Below are 16,145 nucleotides of genomic sequence, written 5' to 3'. Positions count from 1 at the left end.
GAATGGTGGGTTGTTTTTTTAAATTATAAACATTCAGAAAAGTTCCATTATTAAAATAGCAATATAAAAACAAATATCTAGCAGGGCAGTGGTGGCCCACTCCTTTAATCCCAGCACTCAGAAGGCAGAGGCACACAGATCTCTGTGAGATGGAGAACACCTGGTCTACAGAATGAGTTCCAGGATAGCCAGGGCTACACAGACAAACCCTGTTTCAAAAGAACCTAAATAAATGGTTTGTGGTTTATGTGATTAATGACAAAACCCTTAAGTCTAAATTTCAAGAGAACTAGTGTAATTTTGTAGAAATTTACAAAGACTAAGAATTTTCTATAGTATTAAAAAGTAACATTATAAACTTGAATATTTGTGAGTTTCTATTTATTTCTGTATCACATTTTTTAAGTTTCCCCAAAACTTGAAAGTTCCTTAAAATGTTTTAAACATGTGAACTGCAAGTTTTAGCAAAAAACCGAAATATTTATATTGTGTATTTGTAGTAGACACAAACATATATTATCTATCTATAGGCACTGGGTACCTAAAATTAGGGAGTTAGATCATCTGTGACCGTCTTCAGATGCAGACAGATTAAAGTCAATGTAGTAAAATAAGCGTTTGAGAGATATGTAATTCAAACAATGCTTTAAAATGTTCAGACACGGGGCTGGAAAGATGGCTCAGCAGCTAAGAACACTGGCTGCTCTTCCAGAGGAACAGAACTCAGTGCCCAGCATCCACACAATGGCTCATAACAGTCTGTAACTCCAGCTACAGAGGATCTCATGTTCTCTTCTGGCCTCTTTGGGGACTGCATACATGTAGTACATAAACATACATGACCTAAAACATATATGTAGGCAAAAAAACTTGTACACATAAAATATGAATAAATAAATCATTAAAAAAGATGTTCAGATAATCGAAAGTCAGCATCACTACCAAAACAACAAAGCAAATTCCAACTACCGCAGTGAAAGGGAGATTCAAGTGGGAGCTACAGACAGGTAAAGCCAGAATTACTTACAGCATCACATGACAGATCTTGGTAGTGAGTGAGACTCAGACATGTGGGAAGCACAGACGTGGAGTTCTACCCCTGGTGCAGGAAATCATTTATTTGACAATTAAGACACTCCTGTACACTGGGACAGGAACTCAAGGCAACCTTCTTCAGATGGAATGATAAAATTATGTGTGTTAAATCTTTTCAACTCCCAGAAACTTGCTAAACTGGATGCTGAATTTATGCCTTTCCTCGAAAATTTTTATTAATTTATTTATTTACTTATTTAGTGTGTTTGTATGTACATATGCATGTATAGAGGTCAGAGAGCGACTTGTATAAGTTGGTTCTGTCCTATCATGTAACTCCCAGGATCAAACTCAGGTCATCAGGTTTGATAGCAAACACTTTACCTCACTGGCCCCTCTGGTCATTGAAAAGTCAGTCTCAAATGTGTAAGTTGTACTTATTTGGTATTTTATGTTCTAAAAATATCTAAAGAAATTTTTTATATTGAAGACCAGGTTATCCTTGGATTTCTTTCTTTTGTTTTGTTTTTTGTTTGTTTGTTTTTGGTGGCAGAGTCTTGTTAAGTTGCCCAGTTAGCCCCAGGCTCACAATTCTGATTTAGCCTTTCAGTTCTGGACTGAAACACCTGTGCCTCTATTCTTGAATTTCAGATTAAAGCATTTAGAGCGACAGGCTGATTTAGCTATATGATTTTAATGTAAGCAACAAGACAACCTCAACTAATAAGCTTTAAAGTAATATAAGGATATTTAAGAAAAATAAAATCTCACTATATTAGCAGCTATTAGAGAACTTAATAAAGTTTCTTAGAAAACTAAGGAAAGAGGTACTGAGTTTACAGAAGGAATACAACATAGTTTAAATCAAGTACATCTTAAAACTTTAAAAAAGCAGCCGTTAATGTAATTGTGCTTCAAAGGTGCTTTGAGAACTTTCAGAATTGTTTTCAAATCTGTAACTTTGCTGAAGAGATGGCTCAGAGGTTAAGAGTACTGCTTGCTCTTTCAAAGGTCCTGAGTTCAATTCTCTGCAACCACATGGTGGCTCACAGTCATCTGTAATGAGATCTGGTGCCCTCTTCTGGCCTTCAAGTATACATGCAGGCAGAACACTATACATTAAATAAATCTTTAAAAACCCAACCAACAGGAGAGAGAGCATGAGCAAGGAACTCAGGACCGCGAGGGGTGCACCCTCACACTGAGACAATGGGGATGTTCTATCGGGAACTCACCAAGACCAGCTGGCCTGGGTCTGGAAAAGCATGGGATAAAACCGGACTCTCTGAACATAGCGGACAATGAGGACTACTGAGAACTCAAGAACAATGGCAATGGGTTTCTGATCCTACTGCACGTACTGGCTTTGGGGGAGCCTAGGCAGTTTGGATGCTCAACTTACTAGACCTGGATGGAGGTGGGGGTTCCTTGGACTTCCCACAGGACAGGGAACCCTGATTGCTTTTCGGGCTGGGGGGGGACTTAATTGGGGGAGGGGGAGGGAAATGGGAGGCGGTGGCGGGGAAGAGACAGAAATCTTTAATAAATAAATAAATTTAAAAAAAAAGAAAAGTAGAATTTAAAAGAAAAAAAAAACCCAACCAACCAAAACCAAAACATCAAATCTATAACTTTAATACATGTAAACTTTTATTATGTTTCAGTGTAAATTGTTTTTAAAAGCTGTCCCTGAATTATAATTTTTGTGCACAAAAGTCATCATGAATGGCATCGATATAACAAAACCCAAATATCTCATTTGTAGGATACAATCCTAATGCTCTGGGTGTTAAAAACAAATCAATAATTCCATTCCAGATGATAGAATTCTAGACTGTCTCGTGATCACTAGAAATGTATCCAAGAAAAATCTCAATTTTGACCATTTTGCTTGGTGAATGTCTTAGTATGCATGAAATATTTGTTAAATAAATAGTAAGGGACAGAAATAGCTATAAAGCAAATGCTTAACGATCCCCAGAGACGGCTTCTCACAAGATTAAAATAGAAACCAATAAGAAACTAAGTGGAAAGATCCCCAAGTACGTGAAAATTATACAATATATTTCTAAATAACCCACCTGCCAAAGAAAACATAGGGGAAATTAGAAGATTCATCATGATGAAATTGAAGTATATCAAAAGTGATACAAGAAAATTTTATAGCTATAAATGCCTACAATAAAAATAAAAAAATTCAATAAATGACATAAGCTACTCCTGTAAAAAGCTAAAACTTAGAAAAAAGGGAAAAAAAATAGCACAAGACTACAAACACAGCCTTAAGAAAAGTAAAGCAACTGGGCACGGCAACTCACACCTGTAACCCCAGCACTTGGGAGGCTGAGGTAGACAGACTGCTTCAAATTTGAGTCAACTTGAGTTTTAGGCCACCCTGGGTTATAAAGTAAGAACTTGTCTAAAAAAAAAAAATCAAGGTGTAGATCAAGAGAAAAACTTATAAAAATAAATGGGATGTAGCTCAGTTGTCAGAGGCTTGTCTCACATGTACAAAATTCTGAGTTTGATTCCCAGCATCATAAATGCACCTGCTTCTAAGCACTTAGGTGGTAGAAGCAGAAGGATAAGACATTCAAGGCTATCCTTAACTACAGTTTGAGGCCAGCCTGGGCTACATGAAAAAAGGTTACATATGTATCGGACTTAGCAATTGTGTTCTTCAGGTATTTGTTCAAGAAAATATAAATAAATAATCATGCCCACAAAGAGACACATAAGAATGCGTGTGGTGGCTGGGTCTGAGTGTAGCTCAGTGGCAGGGACCTCGATGAGCATTTCTGTCTCTATAAATGTAAAGACACTACAAGACAAGAAAACGAAATGTACAAATGTACATAGTATTTTACTCACAATAGATCAATGCTGGAAGCTAAGTGTCTATCACGGAGAAAATAGACTAAAAAATTTTAGTATTCTCACACAATAAAATTCTACTCTGCAATAAAATAAAGTAGGTTTTGATATATTTAACAACATGGGTAAATCTCAGAGACATATGCTGAGTTGCACACAAAACATAGTATGAGTCTATATCTACTAAACTAAAAGCTATGCTGCCAAGTCACAAAACAGAGATAGTGGGTTAGAAAAACTTTTTGGGTATGTTTATGGTATGGTCTATATTACAATAGTATATGTCATGTAATGTATGTATTTCCCAGAACTTTGTTGTTAAAAGTGACATATTTCAATATATAGAAAATTTACATTAAAATGGAGGTTAAGTACAGTTAAAACCTGAATTACTAACAGGTTTTACTACTAGTTAGTTAATTACTAACTACTAGTTAGTTAATTACTAACAAATGACGCTGGGTGATCAGTATATTATATCCTGTTCACTTTTATGTATCTTGAATATATAAAAAAGTTTCCACCATTAAAAAAAATGGGGCTAGAGATATGGCTCAGCAGTAAAGAGCATTCTTAAAAGAACCAAATTTGATTCCCAGCACCCACATTAGGCAGCTCACAAGCATCTGTAAATCTGGTGCCTCTTACCTCCATAGGCAACTGCATTCATGTGTACATATCCACAAATACACAGAAATGCACACACATAATTTAAAACAAAATAAATATTAAAAAAAAAATCAAGGTAGGGGTAGTAGAGGAAGACACTAGGGAGATGGCTCAGTGAGTAAAGTGCTTGCACGTGCCTATAACTTCAGTGCTGGGGTTGTGGAGACAGGTGGATCCCAGGAGTGATGGAGGAAGGTCATTGGCTAATAAAGGAACTGCCTTGGCCCGTTTTATTGGTTAGGACATAGGTAGGTGGAGTAAACAGAACAGAACGCCCGGAGGAAGAGGAAGTGAGCTCAGACTCCACAGCTCTCCTCTCGGGAGCAGACGCCTCAGAGAGAGACGCCATGCTCCCAGCTCCCAGGCAGACACAAGCAATGAAGCTCCGACCCAGGATGGACATAGGCTAGAATCTTCCCGGTAAGCGCACCTAGGGGCGCTACACAGATGATTAGAAATGGGCTAAATTAATATGTGAGAATTAGCCTAGAAGAGGCTAGATAGAAATGGGCCAAGCAGTGATTAAATGAATACAGTTTGTGTGTTGTTATTTCGGGGCATAAGCTAGCCGAGCAGGTGGCTGGGGTGTTGGGGACGCAGCCCTGCCGCTGCTCATATTACTACACAGAAGCTTGCTGGCTAGCCACTCCTGCTCAAACGCTGAACTCCAGATTCAGTGAGAGGTCCTTTCTAAAAAAGTGAGGTGAAGCGAGGGCTGGAGGGGTGAAGAGCACTGGCTACGCTTTCAGAGGTCCTGCGCTCAATTCCCAGCACCCATATGATGGCTCACAACCATCTTATAGCGCCCTCTTCTGGCCTGCAATCGTACATGCCAGCAGAACACTGCTACACATAATAAATAAAAAAAAAGGTGAAGGGTCACAGAACACCTTCTCTGGCCTCTACATACACATAAACAGGTACACATATCCTCTTACACATAGAAAATTTAAAAAGTAATTTTTGGTTTTTACTTAATCAAAATTAAGAAAAGTATATTTACTTACTCCAACTAAAATAAGTAATCATGAAAATATGGCTATTTTGCATTAGCAAAATTCTAATAAAAATTTAACTGGATTAAATGGGTCATTCTGACTCCCCCTTATGTTTTTAGGTTTTCAATCAAAGATTCACTGTTTGCCTCAACAGATGCTAGAATGACGGTTCTTACAGTCAAGTGAATTTCCTTAGTGCCTGTTCCAGGAGTCGGTGTGTAAGGTACAAGCTACACTATGTGAAATCACATCCAGATACAAGCACCACAACAGGCCCTTCCTCTCATTCCTACTCTACTCGCTTTTATTTTCTGCATGCATGGCAAATTAAAACTCATTTTCCCCATTACCACAACGCATTTAAACAGAAAACATATAGCAGGACACTCTGTCATTAAATAAAGACCCAATTCAGTATTTTCACAGTGTTGACTAAAACTGTGAGAGCTTTTCTCCTTCAGCACGTGCGTTCCTTTCTCACCACACACAGTAAATACATCGTTTATGAACCTCTAACATCCTTTATTCAGGTGACATACAAGCTTTACACAGATGTTATCATGTACAAATTTCAGATTAATAGACAGTAGCAAAAAAAAAACCACTAAGTCTTTCAACAAATTATATTCTTAGATGCACAAATTTTTATGACCACAGTGCCAATAAAGAATGGAAGCAAATAAAGAAAGAATCTAGCAATACTTATCTATTATTTACTAGGATATATTAATTGATATTAGGACAAAGTATCATTGTATCATTAATAGACCATAGGGAGTCTAATACACCGATTTTGATAAATATGAGAAACTTCATGAACCTGTCAAGAAAGTTAAGACAGTTTATAGGACTTGAGTCAAAAAAAACCTGCAGGAATGAAAGCTTACTCCTTTACTTTACAGAAAATAAAACTAATTTCAGATAATGAAAGTCAATCACAGCACTATGGAAGTTAAGGCAAGAGGATCCCAAGTTCAAAGTCTGTATAGGAATAGAGCGAGGTCAAAGCCAGCCTGGACAACCTAGTGAGACCCTGATGCAAAATAAAACAAAAAATAGGGCATTAAAATGTAGCTTAGGGGCAGAGTGCTTGCCTAGCCTATGTGGGGGAAAAGACCCAAAGAACGGAGGATACAGCATAAGGACTAAAATAAAAACTCCTGATTCCTAACATATAGCTCATCTTTTTAAATAATATGAATTTTTTAATACTGAGAAAAATAGTGTTTTCCTTTTAACCCATGAAATGTTTTCTAACTGGCATACTATTTGGAGAAGTTATGTTTAAAACCTGTTCAGCACCACTTTCAGAGCTGTACTACTCAAAGCTTCCACCAGGAGGAGTTTAAGGTCATACTCCAAACCAGACAAACAAGTGACAGAAACCACAATTTTAGTCCCAGCTTACCCTTTATACTAAAGTGTCATTAGTCAATCACTACACTAAGGGAAGCGTTCCTTTTCCAGAATTTCTAGTTCTTCCATAGTGTAATTCAGCCCATGACTAGAAAATGCTGGCCTTAGTGGAGAGGGAGAGAGAGAGAGAGACAAAACTAAAAACAGAAAACAACCCTTGCTTACCATTTTTGCTTCTGACTGCACTGGCTGAGGGGATGAAGGGCCTGGAATTCCTGGAACACTAGGCACCATGGTGACTGGCCGAACAAGCTGTGTAAAAGACATTAAAAATAACTTTGACTCAGCATTTAAAAACAAGATATACATTTTTTACTGAACACAATTATAATCTGTAACCTTTGGATTTAGAAAATTATAAACTTTAACTGCAGCTGATTCTATGTTTGCAATGAACTCTGATGAACTGTATAGCCTGATTTATCTTTCAAAAGTTGTCAATTTGGTGGGAGGGAGAACTGTGGTTGGAGTGTAAAATGAAAAGAAAAAAATAAAAAATTTAAAAGTTGTCAATTTCTCTAAAACACTGACTTCCAGGTTCTCCCACCCCACTCCGCAAGGACTGAAGCCAAGCCCTTGTGTGTATGAGGTGAGTGCTCTATTATAAAGCTGAATCACTAGCCATCAATTTACTTTTGTTTTTTGAGAGAGAATTTCGTAATGTTATTTTGGATGGCTTTGAACTTGCATACTTTTTGTCTCGGCATCCTAAGTGACACAGGCCTGTAACAGCTGACCTGGTTTTTTGAAAATTTTTTTTATAAACTTATAATATTCAAAGTGACTGGTGCAAAAATTTGCACTATTATCTCTTACATTCTAATTTTCATATCAACAGAGTATCAAAAGCGTGATAGTAAGAAATAAAAACAATTTCATCATCAACTTTGATTTACTAAGTATATGAATGTTCTAAACTGTATATGCTTTGACATATTAATATAATTGTGTAATAACAAAGAAGCAGGTGGTCCCTGAAAACTTCTCAGAAAGCACTTGAACAGGGTCTGCCACTTTTGCAGTTGTTACATGAATAGGATTGATCTCTTCTTTCATTGCAAGCTGTTTTCAATAAAGGCACATTTAAAATGATAACCATTTTATCTAAAATGCAATGCAAGAATATTTCTTGCTTCAAAAATATACTCAAAACAGAGAAATCAAACCTTATATCCAAGTCCTCACTAGGTCTTTTAAATAATGCAATTTGAGTAACAAGGTTCTATTTAAGGATGATAAAATATTTTGGATTACCTCAATAAAGGATAATTTGGATAGTTAGATAACTTAAAAAAAAATCCCAGAACTCAGGTGGCAGAGGCAGGTGGATCTTTGTGAGTTCAAGTCCAGTCTGGTCTACAGAGTTCCAGACAAGCCAGTGCTACATAGTGGAATCCTGCTTCAAAATAAGAAAGGAAGGAAGAAAGATTTTTAAAATAAAGTTAATACTTAATATGCTATTAATATTGCTAAGGAGCATATCCAAACCATAAATTTTGGAATGTTGCTATAAAGTACGCTTTTAAAAATAATCTCAAAAAGCTACATAGTAAAGGATTACACCACACGAATCAACACTATTATCCATGTAATAACAGAATGAAACTTAAAATGTTTTTTACACTTATTTATTTTGTATAGTTGTTCCCACAAGCATGCCATGGCACACATATGGAGGTCAGAGGACAATTTGCTGGAGTTGGTTCTCTCCTTCCACCATGTGGGACCTGGGAACTAGAACACAGGTTGTCAAACTCAGTGGCAAATGTCTATCCACTGAGCTACTTCACGGGCCCCGGGGGCGGGGGGGGGGGAACTATTTAATTATATGAACAATTAAGATGTGAAGTATTCTTTACAGGAAATTATTAAGAGAAATTCAAAGCATGCTGTATCATAAAAATTTACGGAAAAAGAAAACAGTATGTTCTGAACAGCTCTGCTAAATAACAGTGCTTTTCAGAATAAGTATGTGAAACGTTGAAGACGAATTTGAAAAGCGTGAGTAAAATTATTTTGTGAAATGTGAGGACAGAAAAAACTATTTCTAACTTTTCATCATTCCAAATAATGTGCTTTATAAAGATTTAAGTTTTTCAATTATATGTATGTGTGTCTATCTGTGTGTGGGGTATATGCACTCTGTGCAGGTGCCCATGGAGGTCAAAGCTGTCGGATCCTCTAGAACTGGAGTTACAGTCAGTTGTGAGTCACTCAAAATGGAAACTGGGAACTGAACTTAGGTCCTTTGCAAGAGCAGGACAAGCTCTTAAACACCCATCTCCACCAATGTGTTTATATGTGTTAGTTAATTATCTTCTCTACATTTTCTAAAATTTGTATATTTAATGTGTCCCTCATAAAACTTCTTTTGGATTTTCTCACAACAAAGAGATCCAGAATGGTCTCATATTTATCACAGCTGAGGCGAGCTTTCAACTTTTGGTCCTCCTATGCCTGCAGATTGAGTGCTAGAATTACTAATGTGTCATCAGGCCTAGATATGAATGGTTAGACCTTAACATGCACGGACTATCAAGGACTTCTGTAAACTACATGTAATCATAAAGGGTAAGTTGGTTTTGTGAAGAACTTTTAGAACTATAAACAACAGAGCTATCTGACAGCATTCCAACACAAATATCTTAAAATAGAAAATCGGAAATATTTTAATTCCATAAATCTAGGCAAACTGAAAGGAGTGAATCAAGAAATAGTACCCCCAAAATATAGAAAACTTGTGGGGGGAGGTACAGAAAAATGTTTTCTATCCAATCATGTTTGCCAAGGACTAAGTATCAATGAATAAATATCACCCATTAATAAGCATTTGATAAATTCCATTTAGTGAGCCAATCAAGCAGTTCAATTAAATTTCCTGGTTATTTTACCAAGACCAGTTTTGAGACAAAGACTTAAATGGTCTAACTTTCCAACTTACTGGGACTGCAGCTGGAACATGCACATTAGAACTTGTAATTGATGCAGGAATAGCAACGGGCATGGTTTGTCCATTAGGAAGATGTAATAGAAGAGGAAATGGGCCTGGTACAGGACTAAGAAAAACAAAACAAGGGAAAATGTAAAGATCTATACCAACCACCTATGGAAAATAACAGTCTTTTTCCTCCTATTACTTAAAAATATGTCTTCTAACCTCCAAAAGGCAAATTCCAAAACTTAGTTTTTTCTAATTGCATCTTAAATGCATAATCCATGTAGGAATGCTAAAAAAAAAACAAAAAAACAAAAAACTGGGGAAAATCATCAATTCCCAATTTGAAAAAGGAAAAATTCTCATCAGAAAAGTCTTGGGAATTACTTTTAAGAACTGAGACAATTGTCGTCTTGTAATGAAATAATTCATGTTTTGTGTCAAACAGCATAAAAATAAGACCATCTTAAACTTATAGTCTATTTTTAGCTAAGGTTTAGATATTTATTTTCCAGTCTGTTAGATAATATTATTTTTAAAAGAATACTAAATTTCCAAAAACCAAGAAAGACAGATCACATACTCACACGCATGTACACACGAGTGCACGCACATACATACATACATACATACATACACACACACACACACACACACATAGTATAATTCAAGTAATTAAATATTCTAGAAAAAACCATAGTAAGAAAACCCTACCACTCACGTACAGCCAGTGGCTGACTGAAGCACTTACACAATTGGCCTGTTAGAGGGTGGTGCCTGGGTGATTACAGTACTTGAGGTTGGTGAAGGTACTGCTTGTTGAATAATTACACTTGAGTCAGAACTTGTGAGCAGCACATTGGGAACCTGTAATGATGCTGGACGAACGATAGCTGATGTGGGCTGTGCAGTTTGTGCCAATGGTACTTCCTATTTAATTTTAAGATAAATAAAGGGTGGTTTTTAAAAATGCAAGTTAATTCATGTACCTCAGTGAACAGAATGTAACACATTTCTGAAAGCAACCACTAGATAATACTTAATGACCCTCCAAATAAATTACTATCTAAATTTAATTGAAAATATCTTAGATGTAGCTATAAAGTTCAAATGCAATTCTCAAAATTTAAAAAACAAATCTGCATTTTTTTGGTTCAATGTGTCTTCCTACCAATTTAAGATAAATTAGGCTGGACTACTTAGCAATGATTCTGTGAGAATTTCAGTAAGAAATACAAACCCAATCCACTGTCAGTAATGAAAAAACAAAACCTAGAAGGGATTGCCCTATCTTATTTGCTAATTATATTACAGAAACAAGAAACTGATCCAGAAAGGTAGTATTATGATTTAAACAAATGTGGTCTTTAGAAATATTTTTAAGATGTCAGGCAGTGGTGGCACAAGTCTTAAGTCCCAACACTTGGGAGGCAGAGGCATGCAGATATCAGAGTTCAAGACCAGCCTGATCTACGTAGTGAGTTCCAGGACAGCCAGGACAACAGAGAAACCCTGCCTTGAGAAACAAAACAAAACAAAACAACAACAACAAAAAAGCTTTAAGACATTTTAAATTAATAGAAATGTTTTCTAATTTCAAATAGTTTTTTCTAGTATCAAAAGACCAAGTAATACTGGTATTATGAATTATACAAAATTACTAACTACTGCTGAGAGCTTCCAAAACTAAAGGGAAATAGAATTTATAAATTAGCTAGGATGATTCTTAATATTCTTCCATAGTTTTACAGATTACAAAAGGAAGATAAGGGCCTTACCTAGAACTCATTAATTAGCATATTCTTTTGAACCTGCCTTTATGCTGCTACTTACAGTTAAAGTCTTATTAAGATACTTGGAAGGAGAAATTGGTAACATTGTAACTACAGCTTTTCAGCACACTTGAAAACTTAGAACTCAAGAACTTGTGGGCAGAGTGACAAGAAATGAGTGAAACAGTCAAGGAAACTTCCCTCCACAGTACAAGTGAGATGTTCAACAACCAGTACTAAGTGGAAGGACTGAGCAGAGGATTAGGTAGAGCTGGATAATGTAACAGTGAGGGAAATGGAGAAGGAAGCAATGTTAGGCAGGAAAAACCTTGGAATATTTGATGAATAGAGTAGCATGAAGTGAGGATGGATGGGTAGAAGAGTCGAGATCAGAGGATTTTCCTAAGGAATGGATATAAACTCCCTTAAGTAACAATTAAGTAAAAAGACTTTGAGCTGGGAAAAGAAGGACTCAATGAGTTCTTAAGTTCCCTCATCCAGAACTTAGGGAAACAGATCAGGTACAGAGCAGGTCAGAAACAAGTTTTAGCCTGGCATGGTGCCATGATGCACCTATACGCAGTCCCAGAACTTGGAAAGCTGTGGCAAGAATATTATTAATATGAAACTAGCTTGGGCAAAATAAAGAAGCCCCGTGTTTTCTAAGAAAAACAGAGATCAGTAACGCCCAGTAGTCTAGAGTACATGCTGGAGGCCCTTGATTCCATTCGCAGCAGTGGAGGTTGGGGGAAGAGAAGTAGGGTGTTCGTGATCCAACTGAAAGATGATAGCTAGGACAACAACAGGGAACACAAAACAGGGTAAGATTCAAAACTTTGTAAGAAAATCTAGTAAGATTTGTACTGGTTCAAAGTCAAGTTAAAAAGAATTGAAGGTGACACCTAAATGATTGGCTTAAGTAAGTAGATGGATACATATTTTTCTTTCTTTTGTTGGAGGGGTGGTCTTTCACAGAGAGAGGAGTAGGAGGGAGAGACAGGAGCTTGCTACACAACTCAGGGGGGTTAAAATATACTTAATATGATGTAGGAGGGTCTTCTATCTATCTGTTGCTTTCAGTGGTTAATTAATAAAGAAAACTGCTTAGCCTGATAAGTCAGAACATAGGTAGGCGGAGAAGACCGAACAGTATGCTGAGAGAAAGAAAGCAGAGTCAGGCAGACGCCATGCTTCTCCTACCCAAGACAGACGATGGTTAGAATCTTCCCGGTAAGCCACCACTTCGCGGTGGTACACAGATTATTTGAAATGTGAGAGTTAGCCAATGAGAGGCTAGAACTAATGGGCTAGGCAGTGTTTAAAAGAATACAATTTAAGTATTGTTATTTCGGGAGTAAAGCTAGCCGTGCGGGAGCCGTGCAGGACGAAAAGCAGGCCTGCTTGCCGCATCACTACATTAGTAGTACAGGCTAGCCTTGAACTTGCAATACTCCTGACACTATCTTCCTAATGCAGGAATTACAAGATATGCTAACATGCCTCCGAAGAGAAAACTGAGCAAAGAAATAAGGCCTTTGTTTCAGACATCTAAGATGCTCCATAGACACTGCACAGGAGATGCCAACACAGAACTAGATACAAGTCTGACAGTCAGGAGGGATGCGTGGCCTGGTACATATTTGGGTGATAACTGGTATACACCTAAAAGAAAATTAAACAGAAAAGGAGGTCCAAAACTGATTTTATTCAACTTAGCATGACTATGTACTACTAAAAGGAACTGAGGACTGAAGAATGCAGAAGGAGCACCACTAGAAGATGATAAAGTAGCCACAAAGGATGAAAACTGATAAATGTAAAGAGGAAGACTGTTCTCAGGATCTGTTTAATAACTGTAATAAATGTGGGAATGAAATATGTTTAGAAAAAAGAGGATAATTAAATATATCAAGATAATGATAAAGTATAATCATTAAAAGTTATGACTTTGGGAAATCTCTAATGAATGGGAGCATGTACTTAGCTTCAAGATTTCTGAGGTTGGGGGCTGGGAATGTAGCTCAGTGGCAGGGTACCTGCTCGCTATGAGTGCAGTTCAGTACTAGGGAAATAAGTAGTACAGAATAAGTATATAAATAAAGCATTATTATGTGCCTATACCATCTGTCTATGATTTAAGATGTTATTAGTCAAAATGTTTAAAAAATGAACTTTATAAAAGTTACAGTAAGCTAGGTTAATTTCTTATTTAAAGAATTAAAGATACATTTAATAGTCTACATACAGTGTTTTGTAAAGCCTACAGTAGGTTTTCACATGCACTTGACCCTCCCTCACTTAAGTCTGGCAGTGGAAATTCCAATCTGTAAGCTCTACTCATGGTTAAGTGCCTATACAAGTGCACCATTTATACTTTTTTATACTGGTGATCTGGTTGTTGTTGAGTGGTTTTTTTTCTTGGTGTATGTAGGTCCTTAATATATGAACATAAGAGTACGGGTACATAGTTGTGTGTGGGGGGTGTAGGCATGCACACATAGAAGCCAAAGGACAACTTCTGGGTGTGAGTCTTCACCTTTCTGTTTTGTTCGAGACAGTTTCTCTGCCACGGTGTAAACTAGGCAGCAGGCCTATGAGTTTCTGGAGATTTTCCTATCCCTGCCTCTCATCTCCCTTTAAGGACATGAAAAATTTACAGGTGCTTGAGCTACTGGTTCTTATGTGGGTCCTGGGGCTCAAAATTCAGCCTTAGGGAACAAGATTTACTCACTGAACCATCTTCCCAGTCTGCATTTTTAATTGTGCCTTTTCTATATTTAAATACAAATATCAGTAATGGTATAACTACCTATATAGTCAATACAGTAGCATCAAGTAGTACAGGTTTATAACATGGGAATGACAGGTGTAACATACTAAGTATGTAGAAGGTTACAGTCTACATTTGTGTAAATACATTATGCTTTGGATAGAAAGATGATATTGCTGAGACATCTCTTAGGATATATCCCTATCAGCAATACATATTCTCACATTAGAAATCTATTCTTATTATGATTTTATAGTGACAATTTAAAAAGGAACACTGCCACTGTCTCTTTACATGTAGGCACTGAATAAATCCAGTTATTGTATGTATTTTCCAAGTGAAAAAGTGATCAAGTACACATCATAATACAACTCAACACACAACTATAGCCCAGGAAGCCCAGGTTACTAATATCATTCATTGTTGATATAAAATATATACTGTGAAGTAATAATTACTCACTCTTGACTATCCTGTTCAAATTGTTTCAGTTGTACTGATTTTTCAGATCTTAAAATAGCACCTTATTTTCTAAATGGGTTGTAGTTCTCTTTTAATTGACATTATTTAATAAAGATAATTACTTATGAAGGTGGAATTTTCCCTAAGAATTCATACAGGTATATATACATACATACATATATATAGATACCTGTTTATATACTGCACAATCCAACAGTGAATTATAAAATTTTATGTTAAAGTTTTATAAAGATTAAAAATAAACAAGTTTGGGAATAGTGAGATAGCTCAGTGGATAAAAGTGCTTATCACCAAGCCTGAAAGCCTGAGCTCAATCCCTGAGGCTACACAGTGCAAGAAGTGAACTTATTCCTACAAGTTGTCCTCTGCCCTCCACATGCCATGCACACCCACAAATATAGACAATAAACAAAGGCATGTAAGGTAATCTCCACAGCTCTAACCTTCTCATCACTGGTAGTAGACTCGGGGTGAGGTAAAGGGCTGTCCTGGTGAGTTGTTTCTACAACAGAAGGTTCCTCAATTTTGCTTCTTATGATGGGAGTTGCAAGAGGGGACAAATCGAGAGGCATCTAATGCAAACAATAAAGAAAACTTTGTCAAAAGTTAAAAATGGCCAATCAAGAAGCAAAAACTATCATTTGTTTCTCATCAGAAGTATTCTTTTTTAAGTTTTATGGTTAACTTACTTTTTTAATGTCATCTTCTGAGGCCTTCTTGAACTCATTCTCAAATGGACTTGCCAATTCATTGAACAAACCCACTTCCTCACAGTTTTTTAAGAATCTTGTTGGAGTTGGTGTCTGATCTGAAATAAATGTCAAGAAGTAAGTACACAAATATAAATGATCATGTTAAGATTCTAAAAGGTTGCTAGCAAATTGACAGATTAGTAGTACTGACTCAGTCACACGTTATTTCTCTCTTTGAAGAGATGTTTTCCTTTAAAACAAAATTTGGTTATACTTTATTTTACATCAAGTTATTTCCCCAATTTCACAAACCATAAAGGTTCTTTTATGCTTAGTGTACTACTGAGTAGAGTGACATAAGGAATATTCTGGAGGAATTACTATTATCTAACACAGTGATAAGAATTTTTTAAAGTTACGTCATCAAAAGTTATGATTGCTAAATGAATACCATTTAGGGAAAATTAATGAGAGCACATGCATGTTTTATCTTGGTATGTT

At 36.5% G+C, this 16,145-nt stretch overlaps 1 protein-coding gene across 4 annotated transcripts in view; it reads right to left on the bottom strand.

Moving 5' to 3' along the window:
- The window catches only part of Atf2 (activating transcription factor 2), a 73,933-nt gene that overhangs the window by 19,903 nt on the left and 37,885 nt on the right, over nt 1-16,145 (bottom strand). For 2 of the 4 annotated variants that reach the window (XM_075984859.1, XM_075984860.1), the window contains 5 exons: nt 15,642-15,760; nt 15,396-15,524; nt 10,679-10,857; nt 9,934-10,048; nt 7,158-7,244 (listed from right to left, as the gene is read on the bottom strand). In XM_075984859.1, coding sequence (XP_075840974.1) covers nt 7,158-7,244; nt 9,934-10,048; nt 10,679-10,857; nt 15,396-15,524; nt 15,642-15,760 — 629 coding nt within the window. The remainder of the gene's footprint in view (nt 1-7,157; nt 7,245-9,933; nt 10,049-10,678; nt 10,858-15,395; nt 15,525-15,641; nt 15,761-16,145) is intronic. The other 2 variants (XM_075984861.1, XM_075984862.1) reach the window with 1 other exon arrangement.

This window comes from Microtus pennsylvanicus, chromosome 9 (genome assembly GCF_037038515.1).
Source record: "Microtus pennsylvanicus isolate mMicPen1 chromosome 9, mMicPen1.hap1, whole genome shotgun sequence".
NCBI lineage: Eukaryota > Metazoa > Chordata > Mammalia > Rodentia > Cricetidae > Microtus > Microtus pennsylvanicus.
Note: the sequence above shows the minus strand (reverse complement) of the source record. Positions and strands in the feature narration are given on the sequence as shown.